This window comes from Nylanderia fulva, unplaced genomic scaffold, assembly GCF_048542155.1.
Source record: "Nylanderia fulva isolate GAGA-0341 unplaced genomic scaffold, ASM4854215v1 Scaffold10, whole genome shotgun sequence".
Lineage (NCBI taxonomy): Eukaryota > Metazoa > Arthropoda > Insecta > Hymenoptera > Formicidae > Nylanderia > Nylanderia fulva.
This window is the reverse complement of record NW_028189193.1, coordinates 1,075,507-1,096,025: the sequence shown is the minus strand read 5'-3', so window position 1 is coordinate 1,096,025 and position 20,519 is coordinate 1,075,507. Positions and strand designations below refer to the sequence as shown.

The 20,519-nt window shown below is 34.5% G+C and overlaps 1 protein-coding gene across 3 annotated transcripts; it reads left to right on the top strand.

The window, feature by feature from the left end:
• Nucleotides 1–156: 156 nt before the first annotated feature.
• On the top strand, nt 157–20,055 carry drn (zinc finger AN1-type doctor no). Of its 3 annotated transcripts, none has more exons than XM_029315847.2 (4): nt 157–642; nt 15,095–15,566; nt 16,261–16,432; nt 16,521–20,055. In XM_029315847.2, exons 2-4 carry the CDS (start codon nt 15,282–15,284, stop codon nt 16,667–16,669), a joined length of 606 nt encoding a protein of 201 aa, XP_029171680.1. In that variant the 5' UTR covers nt 157–642; nt 15,095–15,281; the 3' UTR covers nt 16,670–20,055. The 3 variants fall into 3 exon arrangements, with proteins under 3 accessions (XP_029171680.1, XP_085337955.1, XP_085337958.1); XM_085481829.1 differs by lacking the exon at nt 157–642 and adding an exon at nt 13,603–14,143; XM_085481832.1 differs by lacking the exon at nt 157–642 and adding an exon at nt 14,150–14,538.
• Nucleotides 20,056–20,519: the final 464 nt, after the last annotated feature.

Genomic DNA, 20,519 nt, shown 5'->3' with positions numbered 1-20,519 from the left:
GTTGGATCCTAGGGACTTTCTAGGCGCTTCCAGGTTTTTCCCAGCCGACCAATCGGCGATCATCGCCTAGTTTCATTTTAACGTCTTAGTTCGAGTTTCCTTTCTACATGATTTTCGTGCTTCGTGGCGATCACTCGTGCGGGTTCGTGGTCATTCGCCCGCATACGGCAGTGAGTGCTCGGTCGGAGTGGACGTGGGGAGGGGGAGAGGAGAAGTGCAAAGGAGATCTAACTTTACGTCAGTCATCGGCAGTATTCGTTCTTGTACCTGCGACCCTAGCAGGTCGGTTTCCTCCTTCGTGAAGTCGGGAAGAGAAGTTGGGTGTGAAGAAGAAGAGAAGAAGAAGAAGAGAGTTCTCGATAATTCGTCGTTCGTGATCGTGATATATATATATACGTGGTCGTGATTCTTTTCCCTTCGTCCGAACCTAACTTCGCGTCTCTCTCTCTCTCTCTCCCTCTCTCGCGTATTGTGAAACAGTGTTGAAACGCGAGTTCCTCGCGAAGCGGATCTCCGTTGCGAGCGCAGGTGAACCGAATGTTTCGCCGAGATTAATTATGTGGAATAGTGACGCAGAATTGGGATCGGCCGCGCGTCAAGTCAGCTGACATATTGCGCCCTGTTACACCGCAACAGCCTTCGGTAAGTGTCGCAATCCCATTCTCTCTCTCTCTCTCTCTCGCTCTCGCTCTCTATCTATTTTCGGGATAGCCGTGAGGCGCAACGGATCTCGCTTCTCCTCTCCCTCGGGGTACTCGCGATAGGACAGCTACGTACGTGCATACATATATGTATATATATACATGTATACACCGACGTAAATTCCCGATCGGAGCGCGAGCTCGATTTCACTCGCGCGAGCGTCCAGCCAGCGAGCGAATTTTATTACGTCCGCGTTTCCGATCGGGGGAGTCTGAGCCGATGTTTGGACGGACGCGTCGACGTGTTGAGCGACCGAGAGACGGAACAAAGGAACGACGCAATTTACGGCTAAGTGCGTATTCAAGGATGGAAGCCATGTCCCACACCGTCTCGTCTCTTTGCATGCGCGTGTGGCTGTGAGCCTCTCTTTCTTTCTCGCGTCCCCTTTCCTTTCTTCCCCCCATCTCTTCCTTCCCCTTCCCCCGCTCTCTTTTTATATCACTTTTCCTCCTATCTCTTTCCTCCTAGCCTCTCTTCCTTTTTCTCTCTCTCTCTCTCTCTCTATCGATGTCGATCTAACGATGCCAGCGCTCCGATATCATTCGAATCTTCTATACTAGACTGTCATAAATGCCTTTTTTTTTTTTTTTTTTTATTAAAGAGGCAATCTCCGAGAGGACTTTAACGTGTTTAAAATATTTGTGCTGCTTAAAAATAATTTTTTATTAATTTTAAAATAATAAAAGACATTGACGCATATGTCAAACACTCTGTTAGGACCTTATTTGTAATTTATCGATATTAATGAAAAATGCCCTCTCTCTATCTATCTGATAACGGGTTTACGCACTCTTATGCTCCCCTTTCTCCGAAACACCCGACGAAATATCTCCCATCTCCCTTCAGGTGTCCCTTGGAGCATTCTTCTCCCCTCCTTCTCCTCCCCGTTCGTTGTTTACAATCTTTCTTCTGGCACTCGGCGAGAAATCGCGAATATCGCGTTCCAGCTGCTCCCCGAGAAGACGAAGACCCACGATCGGTGTCGAACGGAACTCTCTCGTATTTCCCAACGTGGCCGCGCGCACTCGCCGCCGCCGCCTCTTATCAAGAATAATTTCTCGTATCTCTATCGCGCGACACTTCCTCTGTCATACGCGCGTTTACCTGACCTGACCTGACCGCTCTGACGCCAGCCGTTCGCGTCCACGTCATTACACCCTTTCAAGAAGCCTAGCAAGCCTTGCGAAATTAAATTTCCAGGAAGAATCATTCATATATCAGCCATATATTTTTTATATTATATATACAGGGTGTAGCTAAATTAGTGCGAAAAATTTCAGGAGCAGATTTGTCGAAAATTAAGGCGGGTTTCTTGTATACTCTTATAAATTAAACAAATGAAACTTGTGGATATTTTTTGTTTCATTTTTTTAATTTACCTGAAATTTGAGGAAAAAATAACTTACTTTTTTATATATTTTTGGCAAAAAATCATCTAAAATTTTTCACACTTATTTAGATACATTCTATTATAATATAGTAAATGTGTGAGCTCTTTTAATCTTGAAGCGAAGTCTCATCTATAGGTTTGAAATTTATTTATTTATCCGCTTGATATTAAATATATCTATGTAAAAAAAGAGGTATATTTTCTTACTATAGTATATCTCAAAATGGTGCACAAATAACATATATATCTTATAACTTTATATATATATTTTCCCTTTATTCTTGCAAATCGATAATTTTTTATAAAAATAATTTTTACTTATTGTTAGTAATGTAATTAAAATCGGTGTTTTAATTATAGTGAAGGAGTTTAACTTGAAAGAGAGAAAGAAGAAAAATAATCACACTTTTTAGTGAAAAGGCGTAAAATTAAAAATCATGCACTATTGACTATTGAGCTTCAGGAAATGAATAGCATGGATCGAATATATATAATACATATACACATATATGCATTTTTTCCTTATTAGAAACATTTAATCTCTCAGTTACCGAGATATTTAATGCTTCAAACTCAAGTTGATTTTTTTTATACGATGCAAAATTTGTCAGGACATTCCACGAGTCCAGCAACATTCTGCACGAGTTGCCTATTTTTTTTTTATACATCTAGTTTAGAAGGCTCGCCGGACGAGTTTAATAAATGCTCCTCCTTTCCTTGCATGCATGCTTGCTCGGACAAGTATTCGCATCTTCGTTTACATTGCCGTTAACGTCAATCGCGGTATACTATTTCGTCGTATCTTACAAGTTTTTTTATAGCCATTGTAACGGATCATCGCGAGCGATAATGAATTCTGCCTCCTCTTCCTCCTCACATTTTCCTCCTATATCTATAGATATAGATCAATCAATCAATATATATATATATATATATATATATATATATAATCCAACTTAATTTATTTATTATATATTTAATTTTGTACATATTGCTTAATATCATTCATTTTTTCTGTATATAATTCTCAAAAAGTATAATTTTTATATAAAGTATTTTTTGTATATTTTTCTCATGTGCATTTAAAAAGAAATATTTATTTTTTTTTAAATTTATAAATTAGTTTTTATTTTTAAGATTTTATCTTATTTCTCAAGCACGAGCGCTTTTCGTGTGTAATGTCTCTTTATTTGATAAAATGTATTTTCCGTCGATGGCAAGTAATTGATCGATGAGTTTCTTGTTTTAGCAAAGACTGCGTCAAAAATTATAATCTTTTTTAACTATATCGATAATAAACAAGTTTTTTAAATATATTTTTCATACATCTTTAACTTATATTTCCCAATCAAAATTATATAAAAAAACATAAGCGCTCGTTTATTTAATCATACATTTGAATCTAATATTATTATAAATCTTCGCCGAAATTTTTTAATTTTCTATTAAATAATTCTACAATTAAGAGAAGTTCCATCATGCTGCATCAATATTTAAAGGGGAATTCTCCGCTTAATGCATAATCAGATTCTTCCTTGACGAATCGTTGAATCCGCTCGAACATTTGACAATTATTAGCTTCTTAATTTCGGTTTTAGTATTTATAGCTTTTCACGAATATATATGACGTCTGATATATCCTGTATACAACTACGAATGACAATTAATGTTGCATCTCACGTTGCAGTTAGCGCTTCTAAATTTATCACTTCTCTCTACCTTGTCTCATTATGCTCTTTCGAGAGATTTGTTCGGGATGATAATAAATGTGTTTTTAACCACATCTTTTTTCTTTTCTCTACTTCTTCTCTCTCCTCATTTCGTATGCTCTCCTTCCTTTAAACTCTTAAACCTGAATTGTAATAAAAACATGTGAGATCGTACATAAAACGTAACTCTTTCCATCATTTAATCGTAGTCTTTAAATATAATCTCTCGCAACAAACTAATGCTATTTTTATAATGACATCTCTATTGAAAAATAAATATTTTTAATATATAATCTACACATTTATACATACGTTAGATGGGAAAGTTAAAAAATGGCGAGATATTAGCTTTGTTGATTAAGTAACTATTAATATAACGATTAAGTAACTGTTAAGTAACTATTAATGTTAGATAAAACATAAGCTGCCATTTAACTCAAGTTGACTGGTAGTTCTTTCTCTTTTTGCCGATCGTAATTCTGATATTATATTATAGAGACAAGTTATTACGTCGGGAGAATCGGCGCGAATTTGTGCACCGCGAGATCCTTCAATTGATCGCCTTGATTGATATAAGCATGCTATACAGGATGTTACGAAATTATCGTCACAATCGTGCGGAGTTGATAGTACCTAGCAAAATACGTGAAATTACCATAAGATATGTTTCATTTCGATACAACGTCACGTATTAACTTTAAGCTGATCTTTCCTCATGCGTCTTTTAAATCGAAAAGAAAAAAGAACAGAGAGCAATCGAATTGAAATAGAACGTAATTTAAATGACATTAATAAAAGCGACTATTAATAACGCAATTGCAAAAATCAATTGTTTCTGAAATATGCACAGTAGCGTGCACAATAAACGGTTTATCAATACATATTAGAAATAAATACTCTCATGACCTCTATTTCTATTATAAAATGTGCTACATATTATGAAATGTGCAACGATATATTTAATATGAGCTATTATTCGAAGCGTTCAGCATGTCAGTGGAAAAAAATAAGTAGTTAAAGATTTTTTTAAAATAATTTTAGCGAATTTTCTTTCGTCAGTAGTTATATTAGTCAGTTCAATGTAGCTTCCGATGTTTCAAACAGGTATAAGGTCTTTGAAGCCTTCATATATTTTTAGACGACTAAGGCAACTGTCAAACAATACAAGTCCAAAGAATCGGAGAAATTCCTCAAGGCTAGTCAATAATCGTTCACACTATAGTTATACGCTTCATTAAAAAAAGGGCGCGCAGGGTCCGTTTTGTGGACCATTTATGGGTTTCGAAATAAAGAAGCTCCCTTCGTTTATCTTTTCACCTTTTGCGGCTTGCGACTCTTATTACCTGTCATTTTGTATTATATTTTTACACCTCATTGTCTTTCTTTCTTTTTTTTCATCTTTCTCTCGCCTCTTTTACAATCAACGATGACGTTCGTGCACGCACGCGCGTGCCGCGCGTGCGCACACGATCCGCTTCGTGTGCACGCGCGGCGGACGAAGGGACTTTTGCCTCTCTGGGACAATGTACTCTCCGCGTGCGCGCGCGCGCACGCGTGTACGTGAAAGTTGCGGCGAGGCCTTCACGAGGTTCGACCACATTCGACGCGTCCGAGACAGGTCAGGTAGAGAGAAAGAGAGAGAGAGAGACGCATGGGGTAGGAATGGCCACATTAAAAAAAGAATTGCATCGTCGCTTATTTTATTAATTTAAATACAATTGGATTCGATCTATCGACGAATTCAAGATATAGATATCCGGTATTAGGCCAAAGATTAATTTGTAATTACATGTAATTTTATAAATTAGATCTTTTTTTAATAATTTAGCAATAATAATTTTTAATATTTTTAATTATTTTTAATAGTAATTAAATATATTAAATTGTATATATAAATATGTATATTAAATAATTAGCACACCCTAAAGTAGCAAACTGACGTCATTTTAACTTTTAATGATGCCAGTTTGCTACTTAAGATGTATTAATTATTAAAAAAAATCTAATTTACAAAATTACTTATAATTACAAATTAATATTTGAAACATTGACGTCATTCGACGTCAAAATGTACGTAGAATTAAGACGTGTTTTCTATTGACAATTTTTTAATCAATATTTCCTATTTCCTCTATCGATATTTTGTTTTGTTAATATTCTGAAGCAATTTTCTTTTAAATAATACTCTCTATATTAATAAAATTATCAATGGTCTGGTTGGAAAGAATCTTCTAAACGCGAATATAAGGCTGATAACGCTTACGTCCTTGCTTATCACGCATACAAACGCGCGGCGCTATGGCGCCGTCCGTGTCCGGAGCCACGAAATGAATATGAATCATCATCTCCCGATCGGCGTGAGTGAGCGAAAAATGTGGGACGACCGCATCGCGGATGCGCGCGCACACGTGCACGCGATATTTTGTTCCGTCGCGCGTTTCCGCGTGCGCGTGATCTATGAGTGACTTTGCGCGGCCTCGAACAAATCGCGGATCTTTCGCGCGCGGATCCACTATACACGCGCGGACGCAACGTCATCGTGTATAATAATAATGTCGAGTGTACACGGACCGAATTTTCTCTTAGAATTTATCCTGAAAATCATCGTAATTCTGGAAGAATTTTGTATAAGTTCCTCTGATTAATATTTACCACAATAAAAAATAGGGAAATTAATCGAATGTATTTTATATCTTATTATTGTGGTAGATATTAATATTTTTTATTGTGGTGAAAATATTAATCAGAGAAACTCTTAAAAAGTTCTCACAATACCACGACTTTCAGGGTAAATTCTAAGAGAAAATTCTCTCTGTGTATTTCGCGCGGTTTTTCTCGGAAACAGCTGTCAGCTGATCTGTCATTAACGTGGAGCCGTAACAAAATAAACAAAAAAAAGAAACGTCAAATCTACATATCTATAATTTTTTAATTAACAACAGATTGATGATTTTGTCAGAAGTATTATATGATATATGATTGTCATTTCTTTGTTAAATGAAAATGTGCTGCTTTTGTTTCGATAATCAATAAATCAAACAAAGAAATAAAGATAAAACTATTACCGCCTTTTAAGAGAAAGTTTAATCCGGTCGAATCAAACAAAATATTGTTGCTTTTTTTGTATTCGCGATCTCGTCGCGCTTGAATTGTATCGCGTTCGTTCGTTTGTTATACTTGAAACGTCGCCTTTGACTTTGAGATCGACGAATCCTGGATTTGTTTCGCAAGAGAGATTAGTTTGGAAAACTCATTTTGCGTGTCCGAAAGTTAACGCTTTTCCAAGGCAAATTTTTCGCAAATTTATCTGCATTTTCTAAACAGCTAGAAGTCTCTGGATTTCGAACAATTTTATACGAACGAGAAATAATGCGAATTTCTATACCTGTAGCCTCGATATAAATATATATATATATGTATATAACAAGTTTTCACTGTTGTGTAATTGCACAAATTTAAAGAGTACAGTCGGTCCTTTCTCTTCTCTTCACGCTCTATTATCGAATAAGCGCAACCACATACGAGGAGGTGCGGAGTTAAAAACGATACCACCGACAATATTAGCGTCTAAACACGGACTCAAGCAACACTTTTAGTTTCGTGGCCGTTACCTGCTCCTGCTCTAAATTTAGCCCTTGCACATAGGGCAAGGAAAATACACTAGTTCTCGAAGAGAACCCGCGAATTCTCAGAAATACGTGCAAATCCTCATTCGTATAATCTTTTTAATTAATTTTTTTCAAATAACTATATAATGATATAAATAGTTCTCTATATACATTTGTTCCATTTTCAGTGAGATTATATTGTCACGTCGTTAATCTTCTTATTCTCTTTGATAAGATATCATCTTTGACATTCTTTGTATACTCGATATTGTCTCTCTTGTTCGAGATGAAATTGCAAATTTAATTAGATTAATGTGTTACGATCAGATTAATAATATGGCTCGAAAAAAGCTTGTTTTTCAATCAATTTAGATTAAGTTAAGTGTATGCGTAAAAAAACGATGTGTTTTATTCTGTAACATAGAAATAAAATGTTTCAATGCATTGTGATGAAGATATCAAATTAAATCATTTAAAAAATAATATATCGTATTGCATTCCAAAGTCACAGAAGTGGGTCAAAATTGGTTGAATTCCACGTTTTCATTGTTCGTCGCGATTATCTAAAAAGGGATCCCCAAGGTTGTGACTTACGATCGGGTTCTTCCGAAATCTGAGATATTCTTATATGATAAAGGCGGTGCTTGTGTGAGTTCGACCATACGACTTTGCGAAGGTCGAACAACCGTCCAGCGTTAGCAGCCTTTGTGAGAAAGGTCGTTTACTCCGTCGAGTAAACAAAAAGCTTATGAATCTGACGTATTTCGCGGCGCGAATCTTCCTTTATTCGCTAATATGCTTTTTTCTTTTTTTCTTTTTTTTAGTTTCACGTGCACGATTCATCACTTGACACCGAACGAATATATATATATATATATATCCTCAATTAAACTACAATTATCAATCCTAATCGGATTAATTGAATAACAAATGCGAGCGACTTTTTGTAGAACCTTGCGTTTCTAAATTTATAGAAATTCAATACATCTGGCTTTGAAATCAAGTCATCGAGCTTAGCACATTTCTGTAATTTTACATATAAGTATATTGATTTTTTCTTCACAAAAAATTAGACAGTCTATCTCTGCGCAGTCTTCTAATTTTCACCGTTATTACCACCTACTTTGCCATCCACATCCGAGGGAAAGATCTCACTTTATCTTTCACGTTACGTGTTTCAATCGATATGCGCTCTCGCTCTCGGCAGCTTGACGTCATCCTCTTTTTATTTCAATTTATTAAAATCGACGTTATAAGGTCGCGCACGCGTTACACCTTTAACAACGCGTTAATGAATATATATCGAATAAAGTGAAAGTTTGAAAAAGAGAACACTCGAATTTCGAAAAGTAAAAAGCTAGAAGGAAAATAAGACGTTTTATAGCATGAATGAAGAAGCGAACGAGTCATCATGTCATAACGCGAACTTTACCATGACTCTCACTATTACTTGACTCAGCTTCCTCATTTCCGTCTTCCACACAAAGTGGATATTTTATTTTTTTTCCTTATTCATTATCTTATTTATTCTATTTTTTTTATTTTATTACACAAACAAAAGGCATGTATAAAAAATATCTAAATTAAAGGATCGCGAGCGTCTTTCATTAAAAACTTTATAAACTGTATAAATTGTAAAGCTGTCACGCGCGATGCGGATAATATTTTTGCGTATTATTCGAATAATTTAGATAACTTTGTTGATTATTTTCAGATTTCTCTCAATATACATTTTTCATGAAAAATACTTTCTTCTCTCTAAATTTCTTGATATGTGATTTTACTCTTGAAGCAAGATTCGACTCTAAAAAATTGAGAGTTGCGCAACGCGTGTCACATGGGTAATTTATTATAGATTGTACGTATTTGTGGATCGAACGTTGATTCGACGAACAAAAACCGTCTAGATAAGCGATGTGGGAAATGCGTGTGCGTCATTCTTATCCGCGCGGCGTGAGTCAAATATGTGCGGGCGATGATATACCTAAAAGAAGCTCTTGGATTGGCAATTTATGTTACAGTGAAATCAGCCGAATGTGGGCAATTACGTGCCGACTATATATACCGTTGCTCGCTGACTTTCCTCGGAGCTGTGCTCGCGTTTGCCCCGGCCTTGCTACGGCATTGCCTCTTTCCTCATTACGAAGAGTTTACCAGCTCGGTACTTATAACTGATGACGACGTAGCTGTGACGTGGTTGAGAATAAATGTTTCGAAGCTATTGTCTCGCTCTAGAATTATTAGCATGAAAGACGCTCGATCCTTTAATTTCGTCGAGAGAGAAAAAATGTAGATATTTTTTTATACATGATTTTTTTGTCTGTGTAATAAAATAAAAAAAAATAGAATAAATCAGAATAAAAAGTAGAATAAATAAAATAATAAATAAAAAATAGAATAATAAAAAAATAGAATAAATAAGATAGAAAGAAATAAAAGAGAACACATCGGAAGTTCATTCTACCTATTATCACCGTATAATCTACACATTCGATAATATCGGTGCGGCATCGCCAGCTGTCAAAATTTCACGTGCTGCGTTTGTGCTGTTAGTCGAGGAGCAGGAGCCCAAATGGGGTTAAAGTCCGATTAAGCTGAATCGAAAGTGGGGAAGGAATTACTTTCCTGCGAATTGTGCAAACCGTCGGTGTTTACTTGAGTTAATATACTCATGTGCTGCGCAATATCTAATTTCTATAAAATAAAAATAACAAAAATATTTTCCTGCGTATAAAGAAAAATTTTACAGTCTTTCACGCAACATGTTTTGATATATTTTTTTTAATACGACGTTCTTAATTTTTTGTGCAACATTTATCATCCTTTTTTACACATCATTTAATTAAATACTCCGTTTGCGGAGAAAGCGAGAGAGCGAGGCGAGGCGTTTTGTCAAAGTTAACGAGGAGTCATTCGAGGAGAATCGCGTGTCCGACGTGGTTTTATTCCGCGATGTTTGTCTCTCGTATATAGGATATATCGTTTCCGCGGCGGTGGCGCAAATTACACGAGCGTGGCACGACGAATGCGAGATGGAATTAAACGTCAAGTAATCGACATTTAAAGCCACCTGTCCCTTTCCTTCGTCGCGTGTGGCGTATCGGGAGTAGGAGCCCTACCTTACGTAGGGCGGACCTAATCGCGGCGGACCTCGTACGGATACTAGAAAACGCATAGGGGCATCGCGAATGCGTGTTATACCCCATTCCCCCCTTCTTAACCCCTTCTTCTCCTCGCATTATCATCTCACTTTAGTACTGACCACTAACGTTTATGCATGCAGCTGTTCCGACGTTCGATCCCGCAGTCCCTCCTAAATGAACGATTCTAACGACAAGTCTGTCTTGCATATATGCATGCTGTGTGAATGTTTATTGCAATACTGAAAAAAGATTGTGTATAAAAAAATTTTACTGATGCAATTAAAGACTATATATACCTAGGACGGAAACATGTTTTTGTAAAAAGAAAAAACTGTTTAAAAGTTGCAAAATTTTAGATTTTTTCATGTATTGTACGAAGAAATATATTTTTATTAATGTTATCGTTTATTAAATATTTATAATTGTGTGCTTGCATATTTCACATATTTTATTATAAATGCGCTTTATAATTATCTAGAATGCTTTAATATATATAACTTTTTTTAATTGTTTTATTTATGAGAAAATATTCGTGTACAGTCATCTGGATTTTTTGAATATGATTAAATGAACATGTGTGATTACGCGAGCACGATAGTTAAATTTTATGTAAATGATACTTATCAGAGCCCAATAAAAATTTTACTTTTGAATATCTGATGCAATTAATGCTGACGTTTCGAGCATTCTCGAGCACAAGAAATTGTTTACACACATTTCGTATTTTTCTAATTGTCTCAGATAATTTTGCTTTCTGATTGCATTCAAGAAAACGATTCCGATTGCATTCTGCGTTGTAAATAAATTATGTTCCATAACGTGATATATATTCATATATCCTTAGCATGTAATTTTCATTCTAAAAAACATTGTATCTTTTAAAACACTTAGCTTAGAATTTTTTGTGTAATAGTTTTCTTCGGTCTTGATTAGTGAAAAAAAATTATTTTATTTATGAACATTTTCATTATTGCTATACCTATTAATGAATTACTTATTCTTTTATTTTCCAACATTATATGTGTGTATACGAATATATTTCAATATATTTCAATAACTTATCATTCAGTACTCGATATCGATAAAAATTCACTAGATATTCGCAATGAAATATATACTTTCGATACTATTTTGGTACGATCCTATATATGCGCGTTCTAATAACTTTTTTTCCGATCGAGACAGTTGACCCAATTCTTAACCTCCTCTGACCCCTTACAACCGATAGGAGAGAAAAAGGTATATTTGATTCAAATAAAGATACTCTGTATCCGAGAACCATTTTAGTCAAATATAAAATAATAAAATCAAATCTTGGAAAAAGTAGATCGATTATTTTGTTAAATCTCTTCCTCTACTTCTGTTTACAAATATATATAAGTGATCATTGTGTACATAATAAGAAAATGAAATTTAAGTAAAAAAAAATAGAATTTAAAGTAAAATTATTAAATAAAAATAAAAACAAGACAATAGATCTAATTTTGCATGCAATTATTAAAAACACTTTCTGATGTTAGTTGCCAATTTTTAATATCTACACACACAAGATTGAATATCTCGCTAATTAAATCCTAAATTGCAATTAAGGATATAGACAATTTTAAATCTTTTATTATTACTAAATTATATTGATCATTCTATACATTTCTTGAATTTAGATAAGATTCTCTCAATTAATCACAAAATTAATCGTTAAAATTAAGATCAAGGTCTATAAAAAAGTTATAAATACATATATATGAAAATTATTATGAAAATGATATGAGATTGTAATTGTTGTGTTCATATTACGATCTTAGTCTGAATTAACAACATGAATTTTGTGAAATTAATTAGCAAGGAAAGCCCTGTACTTCCGCTCCTTGATTGAATCTATAAACTTGACATCTTAATTTTTTATTGAGCGTGCTCAAAAATAATTATTAAGATTTAAATATACTCTCAATCTCTTTTTATTTAATGAACCTAATTATAATAAATTTGTTACATTTTTATATATTCTCATTCCTTCTTCTTAATTAGAATGACTAATAATAAAACAGATCGATGACCAAAACTAACAATTTAAATATCTTATCGAGTACTAGGGACAGTCTAAAAAAGATTAGATTAGATTATTAATTTGTATTGTACACTGTATACAAACTAAATTATTATTATCCGACATTTATCAATTCTTATACATATATAATATATTAAATTCGTATGTGTATATATATATTTACAAATATATTTCTTTAATATCTATATATTTGATTATTAAACTTTATTTTATTAATTTTAAATCAAATAGATCCTGATTTGTACGTACAAGATAATAATATATTTTGTCATAATATATACGGAGAGAATTTTCTCTTAAAATTTACCCTGAATGAAAATCATGGTAAGAATTTTTCTGATTAAATATTTATTATAATAAAAAACATTAATATGTACATTGTAAAATTAATCGACTATATTATGTCTTATTGTGATAGATATTAGTATTTTTTATTGTGGTGTAAATATTAGTCAGAGAAACTCTTATAAAATTCTTCGAATATTGTCCCACGATTACTACAATTTTTCGGGTAAATTTTAAGAGAGAAAATTCTGTCTCTATATAGAAATATATTATATTACATTACATTACACTATATATTGACCCCCTTAGTTTCCGTAAAAGCATAAAAGAAAATAAATATATCTTTGTGCAAAATTGTTTCCCAAATATTCCGTGACACAATTCGGATTCATCGATGAAATATTTAATCGAATTGTAATCGATGAAAAAGCGTCGCAATCGAAATCGTGAGAGAGAGGATCAAATTTTCCTGTAGAAGAAATTCCCACCAAATTCCCTCGAGAAGAGTCCGCGATCGAGAGAAAGCGCGTTCTTGGCGCGCGCGCGCGTGCGGGCGCGAGAGAGACACCCCTTATATCCATCGCGTCGCGCGAGAGATTAAGTTCCGTGTCCACGATCGCGTCACGATGCGCCGTCGCGTTCGTGCGCACGCGGCGCCGCCGCCGTCGTCGCCGCTTGCGCGTCCGCCCGAAAGCCAGCGCGACTCGATTCGCGATCGCCATCATGAAAACATTCGCCCGTCGTTATCGTTGTTTCTCCTCCGTCCTTGCGGGCTCCGCGGATTGAAGCGATATCGAGCGTTCGGTCGGAGCCGGGGAACTCTCGTGTGCGAGAGTGCACGCGCGTAAGCTCCCGAACTCTTTTTTTGTCCCGCGGCTCCGGCTACGTAAACCGCGACGTGGTTCGGTGGGGAAAAAAAAGAAAAAAAAGAAAGAAACGAAGAGGAACGGAGTGAAGGCTGCTCCATTCCGTCGTCGCGATTTCGCGGTGCCACGCGAAGTGCGCCGCGAAAGAGAGATTATTAAAACGAGAGCGGAGAGGCAGCGCGACGCGGGAGAAAGAAAGAGACAGGGCGAGGATTATTTCCCTCTTTCTCTCTCGGATCACCACGGTTCCCTATTGTGGCGCGGGGTGTATTCGCGAGGGTCCGCGATAAGGATACGGCCGCCGTTACTTAAATGCCTCGCACAAATTCCTACTCCATGTTGTGCATCGGTTGCGACACGGCTGCGTGTTGGAAAGTGAGTAGTTAATATCACGCTGCGCGATCACGCCTCTCTCGTCGGGCTATCGCGCGGCGGAAAAAAAATCAGATCGCCAAGATGACGTAGTAAAAATTCCTAGGAATTATTTCCTCTCCTCCACTCGTCTCTCTCTCTTTATCTTTCTGTCTCTCGCTCTCGCTCGCTCTTTTTCTTTATCTCTCTCTCATTTTCTTCTTTATCGAATTCTTTTTTTCTCTCGCCTTCCTTCTCTCTCGTTTGGACACAAAAGCACCGTTTTCCCTTTTCTCCTATTGTAATGTCATTTAGCCTCGCTTTTCGGTCATTATCGAGTGTGTCTTGGCCTGTTCGCTTGCAAGAGGACATGTTCCATTGAGAAGATATTTGTGGTCTGACCTTGCATTGCGCAGGAAGTACGATAAATTTATGATACCTTCGTTTTTCGTGTTACTTTACAGCGTGTTAAATGACATTTTCGAAAATTAACTTGTTATTCTTACTTCGAATGCTCGCCAGGGTCACATTAGCACTCAAAGATTGTGTGTTATTATCTGTCTTTTTCTTTTCTTATTTGTAATTTTTGTATGATTTTACATAAAGTGGAGTGAAATAGTTATGTACTCTTATTTGTACTTTTTTGTCATCAGTTAGATGATACGATACATTTTTTATGAATGAATTAACATAGCACTATAAACTTTAATTATATAATTTGCAATACTATTCTTTGCATTACATTGAATTGACTTTGTTACTTTTGTGTTTTTTACACACATGTAATTTACACTGTTGTCTTTGTGAATATATATATAAAGAATAAATAGAGCAATTTTAAATATAAAAAATGTACATGCAAAACATGATAATATCATATTTACACATGTTTGATATAAATTTTGATAATAAGCTGTTATATTAGTATTTGATTTAATTTTTTGCTATTAATTATATATGACTTGATTGTAACAGGTGAGTACATGGTGACACACGGTTGTAGAGGAGCAATCGGAAAGAGAGCTGCAGCGAAGGACATCTAGTTATCCTGCACCAAGCTGACTGTGACTTTCCACTGTTTCTCAAGACAGCGTAATTGCAACTAGGATATAAACGGGAGTCTTCTTGATTGAACAAAGAGTGATACTGAAAGACAAGAGTTATGGAACGAGAGTCTAATCCTATGCAAGCCCTGTGTCGCAGTGGCTGTGGATTTTATGGTTCGCCGGCTACTGATGGCCTTTGTTCCCTTTGCTATAAGGAAAATTTGAAAAAGAAACAACAACCTCCAGTGTCAGCTGCCACTGTACCAACCTCACAGACTGTCTCCAGCAACGCTGGTACGTTGCAAGGCAGTTTTGGTAGTCCTGCAGCTACAGGAACGACGGCCCAACCTACCATTCCTACCATACCTCAGTCAACGTCAGATCTGCCCAGTCCCAAAGAAGTAAGTATTTCCATGTCTTTTCTTATAATTATTCCACACAAACGTAACATCTTTGTTCTTTCAATTAATTTGCAGAAGGTAGCGCTTATAAGCTGTCCTTAATCCACAAGGTCGTATACATCAAATTGTTTCTAGTCTATAAAAAAAAACACAAATTCGAGAACAGCAGAAAAAAAGGAATATTAAATTGTAGAATAAATTTTACAAAATATTGATGTGTGTTACGTAATATAAATATGTTTTCCATCTTTTGCATTGTTATGATAAAGGTGTTTTTGCTTCGGGAGATACATGGACTATAACAACAAATTCCAATTACTTATGCCTTTTTTATTTTTTATAAAAAGAGATCATCATCTGCATTCCAGCAAAAAGATTATGCAATTATATTTAATTATATTGAAACATTCGTCTCTGATAATAAGAACTCATTGAACAATTTGATCTCTCTGTTTTATATATGTTATTTATAACAATTATATATTGTGATATTATAGACAAATATACATAGAAAAATTTATCTATTTAACAAAGTTAATTTATATTTTTATAATGTGTCAACACAACTGTAATACATTTTTTTAAATTAAATTTAAAAGTAAAGTGTAACAAGAAAAAGACTTTAACAAGAAAAATATAATAATAAATAATTACTTGTATTATGCTTACCATATGTTATATTTCTGTTATTCAGGTAAACAGGGAAGATCAGGAAAGCGAAGTAGGTGTAAGCAGTGCAGTAGCTGAAGGCTCATCGGCGAGTAGTGGCGATGTAGACGACTCTTTTGACGGCAAAGAGACTGATAAAGAATCTAAGAAGAAGAAAAATCGTTGTGCTGTATGTCGCAAAAAAGTTGGTTTGACCGGTAAGTGCAAAAATGTAGCATACACTAAATAATTAGTTACCTATTGTGGAAGTTTCGAATTTTTTTGACAATGACTTTTTTTTTTTAGGATTTGAGTGCCGTTGTGGAGGACTATTCTGTGCCGTGCATCGGTACAGTGACAAGCACGATTGCAAATTCGATTACAAAGAAATGGGCGCTCAAGAAATTCGGCGCAACAATCCAGTTGTTGTTGGTGAAAAAGTGCAAAAAATTTGAACTATTTAGTGTGTAGTCGTTGGGAAAATGGTTATTATAACTATATAAACAAACAGAATATTAAAAAGAAAATACGAAGAAAACGAGATAAATTATCTGGCAGCTGATTCGCACGTCGAGGGGTGAAACGAGCGAGTGCAAGTTCGAGAGAAAATGAGAGAATGAATGTGAGTGAGCGCGTAAGAACGACAGCAAAATTGTTTTGTAGCTGAATCGTCGAAAAAATAGAAAGAAAAAAATGAAAGAAACGAATATATCAGACAGAACAAATAAACGAAAGATCGTAAATTAGAATGTGTGTGTGTATGAGAGCGAATGGTTCATAATTGGATGCCAGTGCCATGTAAGTCAGATTTGTCATCTAGTGAGAGAATTTTAATTGAGAATATACCTGGTTACTAACTGCTGCCAGCTTACTATTATTATTATTACCTATTATTATCTTCATGATTATTACGGTTTATAATTATTCTATATATTATGTTTATTAATTTACTTAAATGGAAAATTGCGAATATATGAAGCTCGTTTTACATAAAGGCAGAACTCTTGGTGCGGTCAGTCAGTCAGTCCAGGGCGTCTCCTTAGAAGTTTTGGTTTGTTCTAGAAAAATTTTATACATTATACTGTTTCGTTTATATATCAAAAAATAAATAGGGAATGTTGCTTAGGTAATGGCTGACGTTGATGGGTGATCACAATCTTAGGTTAATAATTATAGTCTAATTATTAAGTATATTAGTCTATTGATTCACACATAAATAATGCAATGAAGTATAAGTAGTACTGTGTGTTTATGTCCAACTTCACGTGAATATAACCAGCAATTATTACTCATTAAATATGTTTCAACCTATATTGCAAATAATTATTTACACTGCGGCCGCAAATCTGGGATTTGTAAATTAAACCCCTCTTTAACGTATTCTTCGATTTTTCTTAGATATATAAATGAATTGTTGAAATTGTCTATTAGTTTACTCGTTTTCTTCTTTATTTTTGCTTGTTTTGCGAGTTTTGTAGAATAGCTGCGCGAGGTATTCCGGTGCTGCATAGCAGCGCATAATGTAAGAGTAAATGATTAATAAAAATGTCTAATGAGAGGCCGGGCATTATATGGACGACAAAGAAGAAAACTATTAAACGTTTATAAAGTGTGAACGTATAAACTAAAATCATGCGCGAAGGATATTACATCGATAAAATTTTATAATCCACGTATAACATATATTCTCTATTTTTCTTCTCCGCGCTTAAAATTCGTGCCGAACTTTATTTCTTTTTCTCGCCCATAAATAACTATACATGTTTGTAAAGCTATAGCATGCATTATGTGCAAAAGAGGTGCTATAGCTGTCCGGTTTTGTTGAATTCTTGTATAAAGGAAGATGAGTAAGAAGATGATAAAGCAGCGCAAATGCTCCATGTGTAAGTCAATTCTTTAAGAGCTTTATAAGCGAGTTTTGAACTTTTTTTTTTTGAAGAAAAAGGAAAAAAATATAAAAAATATATATATATTGTGGTTTCTTAATATTTCGCGTTAAACAAAATAATATGTATATTTTTTTCTTTCTCTTATCCAGGGACAAAGCGCTTTATATAAATTGTGCTGCCGTTCTTTTATTTCTTATTTTGTAATTAGGACCTGTCCTGTATATAAAATAGCATATTCTCGTTATTCGCCTAAGATTTATTTTGCGTCGCTTCGAAAAATATGTGTATAGCAAAGATCATTTTTTAATTTCGATAAATATAAAGCGTTCTGTTAAATGTAATCGTAAGATCTATCAAGCGCTGATTTTCTTTCTTCAGAATTTGAACAAATAACAAATATAGTTTTCTCCAGTTACCAAATATTTCACATATCGCCGCCAAAAGTCCTTCAGCCGAAAACGATTTTATTTCTTCGAATATGCAATATCGTAATTAATAACCAATTCGGTCATCCACGTTACATTGCACTAATGGCACATTAAGTGACACTGTATACATGAAATATCTTAATGTAAAATACAAACACTTTGACGAAATTAATTAAGTTTAACTAAATAGTCAATATTATTTTATTAAATAATAATATCATTATTGAACATAAATGTTTATATTTAAATAACATCATGTATACATAGCAGCTTTAAATGTGTTTCAGTGTATATGTTTATGTAATATGGTTGACCGAATTCGTTTAAAATTTGCAATTTAACGATACCTAGAAATTAAGACTGTCGGAAAGATCTTTCGGTATGATCACAATAATTCGATATAACACGATTCTCTTGGCGATTCTTACAGAACGACTTTTATGACTGCACATAGACAATATGTGTACATCTTGTATCGCGATCCATCGTCGATCAATCTGTTTTCGGTTTCTTTTTTTGGCGCATTTTTAGGAACGCTGATGAGAGAAATCAGAATCGTGTATAAAAGGAAAAACGCGCACACACACACACACACACAATACACTGACATACACACCGATTATCAGTAATATCGGAATGGTTGCCTTCAGGCCTTTTCATCCTATTTTAGGCATAGCATATTTTTCTAACGTGTATCGCAATATCGGAATAATCTTGCCTAGCGAGAGCGATCGAATGACAGGAAGAGAAAGAGGGAAAGAGTGTTTGAAAGAATGTGTACCTGTATACATGATGGATAGAGATGCTTGCGAGAGTGAGGCAGAGGAATGCGTGCACAGGAATATAAATGATTTATAGGAGATGAGAGAGAGAAAAAAAAAGAAAGAAAGAGAGAACGAGAGAGAGAGAATGAAAGAGAAAAAACAAAAAGATTTATCAGCGACGATCGTACTCGGCTGACTATATAAGGACGTAACACGATGCTTGTAATTATTACGATTGATATTAGTACGTTTAAGCTATTAAAAAAAAGTAACATCAACTTTTTAATATATTATATGATTACAATTACCATCCTTTGAAATGCTTTAGACATTTAGGTTTCACGTACGTAAAGAAAAAAAACGAAAAGTTAGTGTACTCCCATTACATATGTTCCTCTCTTTTTTTCCTTTCCTCTTACCCTTTTCCTTCATCCGTCCCTCTTCTTCCTCCTCTCGCTTTCTTCTTCCCAGCCCTTAACGGAGCCCTTTTAACAGTTCTTAAAAACGTTTATAATTATAGTGGACTATATTTATGTATATTTAAAACAAAATATATATAAATGCATCACCCTTAACGAAGGCCGGCAATCGTTTTTTGTGTGTTCTCGACTACTTTATATAGAACTTTAACCGGCACCTCTCTCCGAAGTTATATTGTAGCTACTGTACAAAAAAAATATCTCCCGAACGTTTAAACGAGGTGCGACCTTATTTTCTCTGTAATGAAAAATTTTTGCTGCAATAAACGGTTTATCTTTTATCACGCTGGCTATCTAATGACATCTCGACTGAAATTTATGCTTTTAAACTGCCTTTAGTAAACATAGTAAACGTGAATTTTACATTGAATAAATGTATTTTTGCGCGATATATATAAATCGATTAATGATAACAATCCTGATTTTAACAATTTTCTACAATACGCGATTAAAAAATATAAAGTTGCCCCGCTGATCTATTTATACACTGTGATAAAATATATATATAAAACGAATATAGTAAATAAGCTAATAAAAGAGCCAGACACAGAAAACGGGGCGTAAAAAATTGTTTTCAAAAGTTTGATTATATATATATATATATATTAATATAATTTTTAATATATATACATATATACAGGTTTCGGCAAATCCTTTCCAAATCACATCTTCAGCAACTAATACATTAACAAAATAATATATGTCTTACTTAAAGTAGATGGAGTTATGGTATCATTTATAGAAG